Source organism: Lingula anatina, chromosome 1 (genome assembly GCF_051362555.1).
Source record: "Lingula anatina isolate TDL-2025a chromosome 1, LinAna3.0, whole genome shotgun sequence".
Taxonomy (NCBI): domain Eukaryota; kingdom Metazoa; phylum Brachiopoda; class Lingulata; order Lingulida; family Lingulidae; genus Lingula; species Lingula anatina.
The window spans coordinates 21189075-21206235 of NC_141767.1; the positions used below are offsets into that span (position 1 = coordinate 21189075).

General features: G+C 34.0%; 3 protein-coding genes across 4 annotated transcripts; 1 reads left to right on the top strand and 2 right to left on the bottom strand.

The window, feature by feature from the left end:
* Window positions 1-91: 91 nt before the first annotated feature.
* On the bottom strand, window positions 92-4342 carry LOC106176667 (lysosomal-associated transmembrane protein 4A-like). Its single transcript, XM_013559147.2, has 7 exons — window positions 4127-4342; window positions 2303-2540; window positions 1955-2031; window positions 1590-1712; window positions 1254-1352; window positions 906-1004; window positions 92-731 (listed from the first exon to the last, which is right to left on the bottom strand). The coding sequence occupies exons 1-7, from the start codon at window positions 4223-4225 to the stop codon at window positions 648-650; spliced, it is 819 nt and encodes a 272-aa protein (XP_013414601.2). The 5' UTR covers window positions 4226-4342; the 3' UTR covers window positions 92-647.
* Window positions 4343-8635: 4293 nt separating this feature from the next.
* On the bottom strand, window positions 8636-11753 carry LOC106168785 (uncharacterized). 2 transcript variants are annotated; one of them, XM_013547972.2, is made up of 4 exons: window positions 11624-11753; window positions 11165-11296; window positions 10937-10996; window positions 8636-10457 (listed from the first exon to the last, which is right to left on the bottom strand). In XM_013547972.2, exons 2-4 carry the CDS (start codon window positions 11281-11283, stop codon window positions 9614-9616), a joined length of 1023 nt encoding a protein of 340 aa, XP_013403426.2. In that variant the 5' UTR covers window positions 11284-11296; window positions 11624-11753; the 3' UTR covers window positions 8636-9613. The 2 variants fall into 2 exon arrangements, with proteins under 2 accessions (XP_013403426.2, XP_013403427.2); XM_013547973.2 differs by having other exon boundaries at window positions 11165-11290; window positions 11624-11749.
* Window positions 11754-11906: 153 nt separating this feature from the next.
* On the top strand, window positions 11907-17140 carry LOC106176662 (uncharacterized). The gene is made up of 9 exons (XM_013559135.2): window positions 11907-12184; window positions 12798-12926; window positions 13254-13338; window positions 13591-13781; window positions 13966-14028; window positions 14222-14443; window positions 14699-14804; window positions 14947-15045; window positions 15209-17140. Exons 1-9 carry the CDS (start codon window positions 12017-12019, stop codon window positions 15268-15270), a joined length of 1125 nt encoding a protein of 374 aa, XP_013414589.2. The 5' UTR covers window positions 11907-12016; the 3' UTR covers window positions 15271-17140.
* The last annotated feature ends 21 nt before the right edge of the window (window positions 17141-17161 follow it).

A 17161-nucleotide genomic window follows, 5' to 3' on the forward strand; every position in this document is an offset into this window, starting at 1 on the left:
CCCTTTTAGACATTGTATACCAAATGCCAGGTTGCAAGTTTTATAGTGAAATACCTGGGTCTGCTCCCTAGAAACACTGCTTTCAGAAGAGCACGTTTAAATATTTTATTTCACCAAGATCCCATAGATTTAAAATGCACAGCATTAGAATATACGAGTTTACATTCTGGGTAATACTTCACCCAACCCCCATCCTTTCCACCCAGTCTTCTTTAAACCCCCCCTCAAAAGAACATAAATACATAATCATAAAAGCTGACCCACTTAAATAAAATGTTTTGATCAGTGGACAACAATGAAGAATTTACATTTCATACTCTACAAAGAATATAACATCAGATATCACAATGACCCATTGTCTAAAATGGTCTTTACTTGGAAATTTAAGTTACAGATTGAACTTTGTTCAGCGTTCTAGTGTACATCGAGCTGCACATTCATATCAGTGTGTGGGTTTCCAAGCCTTCATAAATAGTCACCTCATTCTGCAGTTGACAATTGAATTCTATTCTAAACAGATATATGTTAAGTCCATCAACCTTCTTTGATATATAGAAGTCAACATGGAGACAGCTTTAGTAACAGTGTGTAATATTCATCCAAATAAAGCTTTAATATCAGCAAAGTTGTGTGAAGCTATGTTGCATTTAAGCAGATTCTGCAGGTTGGTATGGAGGAGGAGGATTCTCACTTTGGCTGATGGCTTCTTCATATTTTGGGGGCAACAGCATCTAAAACAAAAGAAATACCATGAACAATGCATGTCTCCCTTGCAAACGATATTTAATCAAGTATGAAACATTTAATTTGTAACTGTGACCAGCAGACATGCAAAAAACAGAAGACACCTTCTCAATTTTTGAAAGATGTCTCAAAACTTTTAACGCAAACACACTCTTTCTTACCTCTGCCTCCGAGTCATTGTAATGGGCAACAACAGAGTTTGCACAATCCACAGCTTGCAGATACTTGTAGCAAGACCAAACCACCCCCAAGAAGTAGGCCTGTAATCAAAACCAGATGTTAACCATGGTTTACAGGGATTACATGCATTGCAAATTACATATAAACTATTAAATACTCCTTTTGGAGGTAAAAACACGAGAACCCCAGCGTTCATGCTTTGGTTCTTATACTAAGTTTGGGATCAAAATTTTGAGTTATTTTCAAAGGTAGGTACTAAACAGAAAACAATACCATGCTTAAAATATGCAACAAGTACAGTCAATATCTTTTTCAAAGAACTCAATTACCTTAAGAGAGACCGACAGGACAAAGATAGAAATGACCACAATGGACAAAAGCTGAGGATCACAGTTCATCAAGTGTTCCTTCAGACAATCAGGGAAATTCTGAAAGACAAGAAAACACAATCAATCCCTTAAAATGCACTCAAAAGCAAACATGTCCACACAAATTAACATGAGCTATTTTTTAAAATAAAGATATCAGTAAAAATAATTTAAGTATTTCTGGAAGCTGACGTCAAAAGTTTTACTCACATTCTAGCAGAATAAAAATCAAACAGTGAAATAAATTGAATCAAGTTCTTTCTTGACTGTCTAAGTTGACAAAATCAAATAACTAACCTGATCTCTAAGGTAAACTTGCACATCTGGCATGTAAGTGATGTAGCCAATGAAGGTCAAACAGTTTAGGGCAAAGTCAAAAACTTGGAAAGCAAAGAAGGGCAGCAAATATCCAGGACGACCCTAAAAATACAATTATATCAGCAAGTTTAAAAGAACTTTACAAGTGGTCTAGCCTTATTATCATTAGTTCTGAGCATTATCTTCAAGCATAAATACTAAAAGTCAGAGTTTTCGGTGAAAATTTCAATAAATTACCAGGTCCATAAACCAGTAATGGAAATACTTTTTTCTGATATTCCAGCTTACTTTCTAAGGGAAGCACATAATAATTCTTGAATTGAATTTAGCAGTGTTGGTCCTACCTTTAAAGCTCCATATAAGAGACAGATAGTGAGGAAGATAATCCCAAGAACTACAGCCATACCAATGTACAAATCATCTGAAAGAAAAAATAGAGAATATTTCTAAATACAATACAGTTATCTAGGCTATTTGCCAAGAAATTGAGCACAATTAAGCAAAAAATCTACACCTGAAATTAAACCCATCCATCCTGTCAAAATGGGGTGATACTCTGGACATTTTTGAAGTGAAAAATAAAAACTGACTCCTGGATAATAGAATATTAATTTACATTATTAACATTTCAATAAAAGAGCAGTGATATCTAAATATTTAACTGTATAAAAATAAAATAATGAAAATAACACCTGTTGTCCACTTGCGTTGGTGCCAGTACAGATTGTCCATCATATCATAATCAAACGCATCCAATGCTGGCTCCACTGCTTTAGAATCATATTGCACCTCAAAAAAGTCAACAGCAGGGCTAGGTGTTGTACTGCTCACCACAGGATTTGTAGTGGGGTCTGTACCTTGGAACTGTTGCAGTATCTCTGGATGAATGAATGCCAGCACTAGTAACATCAAGGCAAATACCTGGGCAATCTGAATAATTAAACACAAAAATATTAATCATTAGTATTAACATATCCTTACTGTCATTAAAAAGCATGTTAAAAGAGAATTCCACGTCATCCCACTTTTTTTTTTTAATGAAGGCTGAATTTTGCAACAAAGCAAGTCAACGTCGTCATAAAAGGTAGACTTACCCTTCAAGAAATTGACAAAAAAGATCAGTGTGAACAAAGTGTCAGTATAAATCACAAGCACATATAATGCAACATTTGACACTTTGTTTTAGATGCTTCATTTTACTTGACAGCTCAGAGTGTTTGTGTCAGTCATGCAAAAAAAAAAAAAAAAAAAAAAAAAGTTTGGTTTCACCGCATTCTCTATCGTAGCTTGCAAAACTGAATAATATTTGTTGATCAAACACCTTTATATTAGGTACAAACCAATTAAATATAATGCAACATTTAACACTTTGTTTCAGATGCTTCATTTTACTTGACAGCATAGTGTTTGTATCAGTCATGCCAAACAAAACAAAAAAAGGAGAGAGAGAGAGAGAGAGAGAGAGAGAGAGAGAGAGAGACATTTTCATTTTTTTTTTGGTTTACTTAAAAGTGTCAATTTGTTGATTGTTGAGGGTGAGTCTAAACTTAACCTTTGAGGCAGGGTTCTGGAGGCACAAGGATTCATTACATGATATTATCACAAGACATTGCTCTTGAACATATTTGTCGCTTTGTCATAAAAAATATTACTCAAATGTGATATTGTAAATATGACACAAGTCGTAAGTATTTGATTCAGCCTGGTTTTAGTTTCACTACATTCTCAATCTTGTGACTTGCAAAACTGAATAAAATTTGTTGATCAAACACCTTTAAATTAGGAACAAACCAAATAAATAAAATAATAAACTAGAAAAGCACTCCGAGAGCGCAGACCTCTGCCAAGGCAGCGATTTTTTTATATTATTGATTATTAAAGGGATAATAACTCTTCGTATGAGATCTATATTTCATAATAAAAACCTTGTGAATAACTCATAGAAATATAATATATTCTGTTTTACCACACAAACAGCAGTTATAGCTTTTATTCTGATATTTGAACTTGTCTTTAGACCACGTGACCTCCATTGATGTCTATACTCTGTTAAAATCTCTTAAGAGATTTAAACAAAAAACCAAACTTTTAAGAAAAAAACCAGGGACTAACTTTGAATGTAAAAATGGATTCATTAACCATTGGTAAGTATGGGAAAATTGTTGTTTACTCCAGGAAAATTCATTTTTTGGCCGAAACGAAGAGTTATTATTGCTTTAACTGATAATTGATCCAGATCACCACCAAAAACTAATCACTTCTAAGTTAACCCATTTCCCACCTACCCTAAAAATAACTTTTTATGTTGATGACAAACAAACAAACAGACAGACAGGGGTGAAAACATAACCTCCTTGGCTGAGGTAATAAATAAATACATTTGGTTCAGTTGACAACCACAACTACAAACGTTTTACTTGACATTTAGGCATATACTAATACATGCCCGGCTAAGATAATGAGAAAATTAATAATCTTGTAAGATAAAAACAGGCTATTTTACATGCTCTACCTACCAGCTCCAGGATTCCAAGAATAACTGTTCCAGTTCGTACATGACAACAGAAACAGCATTTATACTCGCTTGAGTTCTTTGGTTGGACTTTCGTCCGCATGTTGGCTTCTTTTTCGTTGTCTGATGCGTTAAAATGTATTTGGTTATAACAGCAAGTTTTCTTCTTGTCTCAACGAAATAAATATGGCTGCTGTCTGGTAAAAAAGAAAGTAGTACGGTAGAAAGAATCAATGTTAATAAACAAAAAATACACCTAAAATAGCTCTTACCCTTTGTGTTGAATAATAATCTAAAGCTAATCAAATTTATTAGACCATAAAACAACATTTAACTGAGTTATCTTGTTAATATAGGTAATATTATAGGAACTATTTTATGAGTAACAACAGTTGACGTCATAGTATGAAACCATGTGTCGCTTTGATTATACCGCATCTTCAAATCGCCGATCTGCTATGCTATACACCTGCAGTAATGCATTTCAGAAGGGAATCTCCATGTGTTAGACCTGTATGCGGCACGTATTTTATTTTAGTTACCAATAACTTATTCATTTATTCTAAATTATATTTATCTGGTGCAAGAAGTTATAAAGAGAAGGAGTAGAAACAAGGGGTTTCCTTTCATCCTATCCTCGTAACGGGCTTAATCCTAATAATTACCCAGCTTGTGGTCTTAGGGAGAGCTTGTGCCTAATACATATTCAAAAGACCGTTCACGTGGGTTGCTTCAGCCAATTGGGATAAAGCCTCGCGAAGTCTCTAATAATCTCACAGAGAAAACATGGTGGGATTACAGAAAGGTGTAGAGAGAGATTTCAAGCCTGGACGCAACCATTTCGGGAAATAAAACTCAAATCATGCGAGATACACCTTCATTTGATCTAGAGCCGATCAGTTATACAAAAATTAGTTTCACATCAAGAATGTATGAGAACAATTTCACAAACCCACCTTCAACGCTAAAATTTGCACCTGTAGAAGTCTCATATTTATTTTAAATTATTTTTGTCGTGTAAAGGCGTGTAAAGGAAATTTACCTTCATCTAGGAATGACACATTCAATTCACAGCCGTGTACACAAAACAGTAGTACTTGCAATTTCCGTATACCAGCCTCGTTTCTTTCTTTTTTGGCACATTATTGCTTATATACCAGGTAGAGCTTAAACAGGAAAATTGGGGAAATGAAAATAAGTTATTGCACTTAGTATGATTCTAAATAAAATTTCATTAATACATATTTTTGTTTATATCTTTGTCTATTACATGAGGCCAACTAATAGTAGACTGATAGTTTAAATTCATTAGAAGAAAAAATCAAAGATATTTTTATTGATTGATATTGCTTTATTTCAACATTCGAGCAACTTGTATAATATCTAAAACAAAGTACCAGCAATGAAAATATATCAATATTGTTACACCCAACAGTGATTAAAGCAATACAAAAATGGTTAGTTTTTATTTTGATGTGGTGATTATTTTATTTTATACTTTAGACAATTAGCCAGTGACCACTAAATTCCCTTTTAAAACTTGGACCACTAAATTCCCTTTTAAAACTTGCACCTCTTGTGCACTATAGTTTAATATTAGTGGTGGTAAGAAAACAGAGCCTTGTGCCTCATCAAGTTGCTGCTGGAAACAATCATTTTGACTGTTCAATTATGGCTACATGTACATCTGCCAGCAAAACTAAAGATCTTTCACCTGTATTCTCTTCAACCTGAAATGAGTAAGTGCGGAATTCATTACAAAATATAACTCTATATCCTAAACGAAACTCTGCAAACATCATATTGCAATGAAAAATTGAAAAAAATTCCGAGAGTTCCCTGTCATCAAATTTTGGACCCACCATTTTGAAAAAGTCCCATGAAAAGTTGTTTATTTGAAACGCTGTTTTTCATCTAAAGGATTGATTCATTTAATATCACAATGTTATATTGTAATGGTGCACGTGCTTAAATAACCAGAAAAACATAAATTATGTGCATACACCACGTTAAAATTACCAAAAATTGTCCCAAACTGTCACTCAACTGTCTCTAACCAATTTATAGGGACCCGCCATTTTGAAAAAGTCGGATGAAAAGTTGTCTATTTGAAACGATGTTTTTCATCTAAAGGATTGACTCATTTAATACCAAAGTGATGTATTGTAATGATGCACGTGCTTAACTAACCAGAAAAACATAAATTATGTGCATACATCACGCACTTAAGAAGAAACAAGGCAGCAAAGCTGTCAAATGTACAGACAAAAAACAGGAAATAACTATGCACAAAATAGGCTACTGTCAATTCTGATGCAAAAATACATTATGTTAAACTGCAAATTCAACATCAAATTTAAATTATCCTCAACAGGTAATACCAATGTAATTAAAATATGTGACAAGTTTACACTTTGAAAATGTATAACTTCCAGAAAAAGAAGTCACTTAGACTGCTTTTCCAACTCAGACTGCATTTTAGTCCTGTATTTCTTTTTTGAAAGTTTGGCAATCATAAGTAACATGGTTTTCCCATAATGGTCATCATGGCAGCAGCACCCAAAATTGTGTTTTCTTCTATTCTGATGCAATATTACATAATGGTTAACAGCATAATGACCGTCATTTTTTAATAATAAAATATACGTATCATGGATTTTCAGAAAATGTGACTAGCATGGGTCTTCAAGCCCGTGGAACTTCAAAGTCATACCTTGAAAATGCCAAAATGTGAAAAATTAAATTTTCACCAAATAACTGTTTAACTGGCAGTAAGAATTACCAAACAGACTGTATTTCCTACTGAAGCTGTATTTTAGTCCCATGTTTCTTTTCTGTAAGTTTGAGAAAAGTAAATGACATGGTTTTTCTTAAATGGTCATCATGGGAGCAGTGCCCAAAATAGGTTTTTTTCAAATTTTGATGCAATATTACATAATGTTTAACAGCATAATGATCATCAATTTTTAATAATAAAATATTAGTATCATGGACAAATAGTAAACGTGACTAACAAAGGTTTTTAGGCCGATGGAACTTCAAAGTCACGCATTAAAGATGTCAAAATGTAAACAAGACTGCACTGTTCTGAAATGGGTTTATTTCCATTTTTAACACTTTTTTTAACATAAAACAAAATTAATAGGTTACTGCCATTTTTATAAGATCAACTAAGAAAATTGATGAGATGTGAAAAATATCAATAGAGCAGTGTTAAATGTCCAATTTCTTCCATTCTGAGATTCTGAACATAGTGAATGATTGAATCTGACAAACTGCAATGATATGAGTTTATTTCCATTTTTGACACTTTATTACACAATAAACGATAACAAGTTTACCATCATTTTTACATAATCAACTAACAATGTTGTAAAGATGCAGGAAATGTCAAACAAACACTTTTACGTATCTTATTACTTAAATAATAAGGCTATTAACATGCCTAAGAATTAAATCTGAGGAAATCTGAAGAAATGTGAAAAAACAGCATAACTTCTAAAATAATGCCCCGATTATGCTGATTTTCGAACTCAACCTGCGTTTTAGTAAGACTGACCATTCCTGTGAGTTTAATGACAATTGGGCTTTCTGTTTTTCTTATATTGTGTTTACAGTGTTGCATATATGCTGAACAATGAAAAAACCGCATAACTACTAAAATAGTGGCCCGATCATGCTGATTTTCGAACTTGACCTGCATTTTAGTAATATTGATTACTCCTGTGAGTTTCATGACAACAGGCCTAACGGTTTTCCTTAAAATGTGTTTACAAGGTTGCATATATGCTGAAAAGTGAAAAAACAGCATAACTTCTACAATAATGGCCCGATCATGCTGATTTTCGAACTTGACCTGCGTTTTATGAATATTCATCAGCTCTGTAAATATAAAGCCAAAAAGTAAAACTGCCTTCCACTTATCGTGTTTACAAGGAAAGTGCACGGCGACGGCATCGCCATCGGCGACGACAGACGCAGGTGATGGCAATATGTACAGACACATCTGTGTCTGTACATAAAAAGTCCTAAACATGGAGGTCCCGCTGAATCGGCCTCAGATCTTCGAGCTAACGCTGCTTTCTGCACTGACAAATTTGACTGACAGCTACCGTATGCACATAAAACAATGCTCAAAGCAGATTATCAACTCTCACTCACCTTTATATCGCTCGACTTGGCGTTTTCCTAAGTATAACTTCCAAATATTCGGATTAAACATGAATAAATCAAGACGTATACGCACTGGTTCAGCTTCTCCGTCTTGAGTCACGCGGAGGCGAGCGGAGGATTAGACCAGTTACGAGGATCGAATTTCAAAGGACGCCGCTTTGAAAAGAATGCTGCGATCTGATTGGACGAGAGAGATAATTGATGTCCCGTTTCTACTCCTTCTCTTTATAACTTCTTGTCTGGTGCCAGTGGTGGGTCTCAATGTCAGCCATGTTTGCGTTGTCATACTTTTCTGTATTTACAAACTGTTCACTATTAGCAATGAGCAATAACAAAATGGTTTCATGATATAAATATTTATTATTTTAACTCAAAAATACAATCCTTGTTTACAATAATACAAAGTGAGCAATCATCACATTAGAAAGGATAGGAACTGTCAACTGATCCAGTATTAAATTATAGCTATTTATGTTGTACAATTTTCTTTACGTATCTAAATGTAAGGTAACAATTTGAAATGAAACTATGTCACTTTTCCTTATGTATTCTATGCACCTTATAACATTGAGCATCCACCAATAATTTGCATTTAACATTTAATGCATGGCTACGAACTAGCTTAAGTAAGGTAAGCTGGGGCAAAGTTTCACAAAGCTTTGGTTGGCAAAAGGCCAGGTTTCACAAAGCCTTGTTCCACAAAAGACTTCGTATAAATAAGTTTGTTTGCTGACAACAGTTTCTAATGAACAGTTAAATTCGACAAAGGATTATCAAAAACTGGCCAAGTCCTTAACAGCACATTCATTTACTTTCCTGCTTTAGGATGTTGGTATAAAATAAAGAAATAATGAAAAAAAAAATCATACCAAAAAGGAAAATGAGTGCATGAAAAAACTTTAAATTACAGAGGCAAATTACATAAATAAATACACAGGAAAACTTAATATTGCAAATTATACCATATACCATAAGCTTAAAACTTATGCTGTCAAATCAATTATATAGAGGCTATATACTTGTTCACCCAAACCTTAAATACCCCCTTGCAATATTTATAAGGGGGCAACTTCATTCAAAGCATCACAGGCTTACAGTAACAAGTGCAATTTAAACTTATCAACTCATAATGGTTTTAAAAAATTATCATTATATATATGAAGATTAAAAAAAACAGTCTAAAGAATTAATAAACCTGACCAAAATTATCCTGCTTTCTAAAGCACTTGATGGAAAATTGGTACAACTCCATGTGATAAGAATACAGGCTTGAATTACAATCAACATCACATCATGATTACACAGCATTCCGCTTAAATCAGGTGTACATCATTTCTGCCATGGAAGACATCTTTTTTGGGATGTAGACAAAGTCTTCAAAATAACAGGCAAGTTCATCAACAGTCATTTCATCAAGCCTTGCTTCTTGAGAGCATGTTCTAGTTAGTGTTGGAGTTTCCAAACTCTCTCTTGGTGAATTAGAAGAACTTCTTGTGATCTTTTTCCGACTAATCACAGGGAGCTCAGAGGGGTGGTCTCCATTACTTGCACAGATTTCTTTCACATCTTTACTGCAAGATGTGCAAACTGTCTCTCCTCTGTAATTGGAATATCCACCACGTTTTCCCTCTTTATCTCTCTCACAAGTGACAAGTTCTGCCTTTTGATCAGCTGAATGATCTTTTGCCATCTTTGAGAAGTCTGTCAGACCACTTGCATTAGCACCAAAAGTCCTTGTCGAAGGAAGCCCACATTCAGGCAACTGGAGATTAGACACTGGCATTTTAATTGATACAGAAACTTTTGATTTTTTAATTATATGAAGCCTCGCGCTTCTGATGACAGTTTTTCTATCTTTGTCACTATTGTGAAGCTTTAGTTTGGCATCATGAAGAATCTTCTTCTTCTCCATGCTGTTGTTTGATGAACTTATAATCCTTGCATAGTTGTATTTTAACTCTGTCTGAGTATGTGAGCAGTCATCTTTACATGTCTGACAATTGCACTCATCCCTCTGAAAACTTAGGACTTCCATTGATGGTATATCTGGGACTGAATATGGAGCTTTTCGATAGTTTCTCACTTTTGTAGTGGCCTTAAATTTTTCATGTGTAACTTTTTTCATTTTCTTTGCTTCTGGTTGGGCAGCAGATGAATTTTTTCTGCAGAACCAAGAAAAGACTAATATTAATATAATCAGAAAAAAGAAAAGAAATCAGGATGATAAGGGTAATAATTCAGTGACATTTACATATTCAGTGAATCATACGTTTGAAAATGTCTCAGTCAAGTTATGCCCTCAAATATCCTGAAAACTACTCATCCTTCCCAATTCAGACCTTCAAAATGATTTAACCCCTGCAATTTAAGTTCACGGGTTTAACTTTATTTTTTAATATCAAGAAGACTAGTGGTCTAAATGAATCGCATTTATTTTGAACTAAGTCATTTATTTCGCAATGGTGAAAAAAACATTAATTCCAAGTTGAGATATGATTTTTGAGTACTACATGTAGTAGGTGAAAATTGCTATTTTTTTTTCTTGAAGATCAGATAATTAGATTTGGTGCAAAAATCCCATATTAAATTCTTTCAAGTTGTCATAGCATTCTATGTTAGGCATTACTCATAACTCACTTACCCTAATAATAAACTGCATACAAACAGCTTGCAAGATTTGTCTTCTACCATTTTGGAATTCCTACAATAGAAATTTTTGTGTTATACTAATGACAATGAAATAATGTCTATTTAAACAAAGTTATTATCCTTCTCAATCAATTGTATGGGGTTGGATCAAAGGTTAAAATATCATAAAATGTTGTAATAAAAATAATAATGGTCTTGCGTGTCAAAATTCCTTGCATACCATTCTGGATCAACCTTCAAGTTCTTAAAAGCTGTCTGTAAATCTCCTCCACATGTCGAAACGTCAGTCTTTTTACAGGATACCAAACTATCATCTTCCCCAGTTTCTTCATCTGCCATTGCCGACCTGAAACTAAAAAGCTAGAAATGAACTGCGTATCTTGAGTTATTTCCTGAGGGTAATTAGTTGATCTAATCATGTACAAGTGATTGCTATGTTATCAGACATGATTAAATCTTCATTCAACAACAACAATAAGTCTTGAAGTATTCCAATGTTGATTGTTGTTGTCGCTGACTCACAGTCACTGAACGTTCCAAGATGGCAACATTCCATCTCAATTTTACAGATTGTAAATCCGAAAGATAAAAACAATATAAACCAATTGAATTTTAAGTGTTACATTAACAGATTTTAGTTGAAATATTCATTGTTTTACAAATAAAAAACTAAACTCACCTCTCAATTAAGTTGTTGATGTAATTATGTCACGCAATCTGACTTGATCAACGCTGTAGCATTGTGTTGTACGTCATCATTATTTCCGAAAAGGAATAACATGGAATTTCAGTCCATTTTTCATTAAAACGTTTACTCATATATAAAAACTATTTGACATCATAATAAAATAAATCACACCAACAGTGACAATATTAATTCAAGATAATCAAAATTTATGGTAGTTGTATAGAATAATTTTATTCCGCTTGCAGCCTTATTTTTTACGAGCCCTTTCACATGAACACAAGTTTCGATGACGCTAATGAAGGCTGCGACGTCAGCAGACAGTCAGTCCATGTCTTCACAGCTGTGCCCTGTTTAGCCACCGTTTTAGTCTTTTTCTGTGACAGCATGGAGCTGTCGGAGGTGGTGACACTACAATATGCGGCTCCTGTAGCTGGTGTTCTTTTTTGTGCTCTTTTAGTATTGATCTTTGGATTCAAATCTCCCGTCCAGCCTCCAAGTTTTGACTTCGAATACGAAGAAAAGAAGTCTCAGAAGAAACAGAAGAAGCAAAAGGTAACAAGTGGTTATAACAGAATAAGAGCTTTGATTCTATGTCCCAAGAATAGCGATATATATATTTAGTTTAAATGCAACCATGCACTTCATTTTGAAATCATATTCTAGTGGTGACAAATCGAGTCACATATGGCAAGTCATGTGAATCGACACACCGGCAAATCCCGAAACCCGAGTGGAGTAATTGTAGAGTTAATTCAGATTGAGATTGATGATATAATTCACTTTGCGGTTTGTGTCCATGCCACTTAATTTTATGGAAATATCTTTTTTTTTTCAAGCTTATTTTATTTTTTGAAGTATTTTGTGGAGATAAAGAAATTGAATAATTTAGAGCTTTTTCATATGGTTATATTGACAAAATATTTGGATTGTGAACAATATTTGATGCTACTTTAAATTATAAGGAAATATCTTTTTTTATCTGAGGAAGAGAGATACACCTGGTAATATATGCAATACACATAAGTTTGTCATTTATCAGTATCAGTATACATGCACTTCAATATTCATTAAGAAGCTGTTCAACTACAAACTAAATTACTGAAAAATGCATGACAAAAATCAACTATGGATTAAAACATTGCATTGCCTTTTTATATTTTTCAAGAAATCCACAAGTAACGGACATGTTCCAACAGAAAGCAACCAGGACCCCAACAAGGTGTCGCCACCTCAACCCACATCCAAGCAGGATCAGCAAACAAATAAGCAGCCAACACTGCAGAATAAAGTAAAGGTAAAAAAAATGGTTTATAATCCAGTATCTGGTAATCTGTAAAGATTATTTCAGCTGATAAAATGGCATTATTTTTCTTTGATATAGTGGTTTGTTTCAGTTCAAGTTGAAAAAGACCTTTCAACAAGTGAATGGTGAAGTGGACTTTCACATTTGTAGATATGTGGCAGCATTAGTGTTTTGGTTTATTGTCGTAATGTTTTAAATTGGAACTTACCTGTGGTATTTTAAATCAAACACATTACAAGAGGTAGTTTGCATTGTTCTGCTTAATTGGTTATTGTGTATGTCAGAAAAGTAATCAGTTGGCATTTAACTTGACTGCAGGGTAAAAAAGCTGCTGCCACAAACTCAAAAGCCAACCACAAAACTGAGACCAGTGCAAGCAAACCAGAGGTCACAGAAGAGGATGGTTAGTGCACATGGCTAGACCACTCACACATACACATGCACACACACACACACACACACACACATTTAATAAACTTCTCCATGGTAATAGTGCTCACACCCTGAAACATTTATGATAAAAAGACCGGGATTTGTTCAAAATAATTGAAATTTTCTCTTAAATTTTTTAAAGCATTCATATTGATTTAAGCAAACAGAAATATTGGAAACCTTTAATTTCATTCAATTTAATAATTTTTATGGGCAATTTTAGTTGGAGAATGGACGACACAACTGTCTCGCAAAGATAAGAAACTGCGTGTTAATAAGAAGGAAGATGGTGCAAAGGGTGACAGTGCTGAGTCAGTCAGTGTAGAATTGCAGGGACAAGGGGATAAGAAAAAGAAGGAGGAGCCCAGCAGCACAACACCCAAGTCTGCTAAGTCAAAGAAAGAGAAGAAACAGGTGTGAATATTTGACTTGTCTAAGTGATCTGTGATATTGATGCATATCTTGTCGAAAGAGTCCTTGTAAGTCAGATTTGTTGCTCCCTTTTTTGATATATCTGTATCCACAAAGTATTTCAGTTTAGATGAATGTTTTCACACTGTTGATATTGATAATGGTTACTAAAAGTTGTCCATTTTAGGAAAAGAAGGATGCTAGCAAGCAAGAAACAGAGACAAAACCACTAAAAACAGAAGAGGTTGTGGTAAGTCTTCAGAAAGTGTACAGTGTTGTGTGTTAAACAGATATACCTGACAATGGTGTCTTATATCCAGACTTTCATAACAGTCATATTTGTTTGTTTTTATTATAATATTGGCAGTGTATTCCATAATCAAATAAAGCAATGTGGTGAATGTCAGTTGACTCTTTCATTGGACATTACTTTTAAATATTAGGCCAAGGTTGTAGATGAAACAGAGTTCCATGAAGTCAGTAACAAGAAAACAAAACCAACTGCTAAGCAGAAAGAAGCCAAGGCTGCTGCAGCTCAATCCACACCAGCTGATGAAAAGCCAGTGAAAGACAAGAGTACAGAGGATGTAGGAGAAAGTCCTAAAGCTTCTCAAACACCAAAGAAAAAGAATAAGAAGCAGCAGTCTCATCAAAATGAAGCAGCAGTGAGTAATGCATTCCATCTTGATGTGTTGATAAGTTTGATAAAATATGTTCTTAAAAAGTAATCCCCGATGTCAATATTCATTTTCTGTTGAATGTTTCTTGAGAGGTTTGAGTTTAGATGAAATTTGATGCTTTGACACATTTTATTTTATATGTTTTATACATTTGATAATCTTTGTGTGTTAGTTCTTTTGGATCACAAATGATAAATTCTTATTATTATTTTTCATTGCTTCTACTTTTTTCTTGTGTAGGATGCTACATTATCTAGTCCATCGTCTCCAAGTGGCCAAGCCCAAGTGCCAAAAAAAGGTGCTGACTCCAAAACTAGTCTCAGCAACCAACAAAATGATACAAAAGGTAAGTTATTTTCTGATTTATAATTAATGCATTTACATATACCTTTTAAGACACCCTGGAACTTAGGTAAGAAATTACATGCCTGTCACAATAGCCACTGAATTGTAATAAGAGATTTTTGTTTCTTTTTTGTTTATTATAGGTGCTAGCAATACAACTGAATCTAGCACTAAAACAGAAAGTGTTATCGCATCAAGTACTGATGACAGCAAGGTCAACTTCGATGAGCTTGGAGGAGAAAGTAAGTTTACAGTGCAGTCAAGAAATTAACATATCTGAGAACAAATTTTTAATGTCACAGGTTTTTATGGTCAGGGTAGATTTTTAAAACTTACACTAATGTATTACACAATTCTTCAGTGCTATGATCTTGTAGAACATAAATATATTTCTTTCTGTTGTAGGTAATGATTGGTTGGAGGCAAAGCCACAGAAAAAGAAGAAGAAAGCCAGAAGGGAAAATTAATTTTTTCTTTTTTTTTATATGAAATAAGAATGTGAAACATTCTATTAAATCCAGGAAAGCATCACTTACAAACATTCCTTGTTCAGGGGACATGTGAACCCCATCAGGGCAGTTCAGCATTACAGTATCAATCCAATTCATTTCAGAGCTAGTGGTTTTGAAAAAAAATCAGTCCAATTGTTACGAAGTAGAATTAATGGAAAGTCGTAAAGGGAAGTTAATAAGCTGTAATTGATGCATGGTGATTAAGGTCACATTTTGATCACTGTTGTGTCTCCACCTACTGTAACAGTATAAGTGGATTTGTTAGGAGTGTGTTGCAGTGGTAAAGACTTAATGTTGAATTGGGTGCTGGTTGGTTGAATGCCAAAGATAGTAGTGGACTCTATTGAATGTGAAACTGGATGTGTTGGTACAGGTTGTTTGAAACATTGAGCTGAAATTTACTTAGTATATGAAAATGATAATGTAAGGCTATGTAGCTGAACCAGTTGGTCACCCCTTATGGTTATATAGCTCACACCACTGTGTGTAGGCCTTGCAGCATGTTGAGGACTGAGCATGTATTTATAATTATAAATTGTTTCATTTTGAAATTTTAAAGAAAGGGAGGTAAAGGGGAGGAAATATTCAATGTATTTTACTAATCTTCAATTATTATTTTTGGAAGGACTGTTGTCATTTGGCTTGTATCTTGCCACAATATGGTCTTGAAAATGGTAATTTTCAGACTGAAGGCTGTGATGTTATGAATTTTCACATATAAATGCTGAACAAGCCACAGAGTATTGTTAAGAAATGATTTAAATATGTAAAATTCCACATTGTTGTATAGGACCAGTTGAAATGAAAAATGATTTGTTATATTTATTGGCTCAGAATGCTGGAGTACGATCTACCTTTTTAAAATATCAGTGTTAAAAAGATTAAACAGAATATTAGTCTGTAACCCTCTAAATATTTTATTAATAGTATAAGAATCTAAAAAATTAGATAGTACAGATGGTTATTTTGGATGAGAATAATCCCAGGGCTATAAGCCAAACTATATTATTAATCTTTTTGGGGGCACTGCACAAATCCACCCTTATTCCTCAAATTTAGTGGCATTTACTCCTTTGGCTGGCAGAATAGTGGTTGTCCAACTTTTCTTTTGTATATTTGTGAATATGCATACTGTTACTTGTCATATCTTAGACAAAGGCTCAAATTTCTTTCAATAAGAAATTTCCTTTAAGGTATCTGTTAAGGTAAGATTTGTTTTTAGGTGCTCTTGTTTTGATCTAGAGTGTCCCAACTTACAGGCTTTCTGGAAGAACTTGGTCATGTTGGGTGGATGTTCTTCATGCCATGTGAAACACAAAGAGAGAAAATGTTGCTGGTAGATAATATATTAATTGAGCTCAAGTTGATTTTACATTGGTCTCTGTAGACTTGGTAATGGTTGATCCTCAAGTTAGTCATAGATTTTGTCTGCAGGGTATGATACTACTGTGTAAAGGGTGAAGGGGACTAATATTTCAAGTATTAATACTTGGCAGTTGGGGTTCAGTGCTTATGTGATGCATTTAATTAAGGTCAGATTGGTTTGTAGGTAGTATACTACTTTATTTGTATATAAACACTATGGCACCTTTTATGCTTAATGATAAGTCTATAAGTGAAACAATTAGACCTATTTGGTTACAGTTGAAAGTGCAGTCAAGTCATTATGTAGGTTACATTTTTTGTGGAAAATCCCACAATTTCAGTGCTAGAATATTGGGCAAGGCAATTTTAAAAACTTTTCAGAGTAATCTGAAGATGTCAATGCAGCAGTTTGCCATTTTGTACTGTACATGATTAGCAGTAATAAAACGAGTGAACTGCATATGAAGTTTGAGTTCTTCAC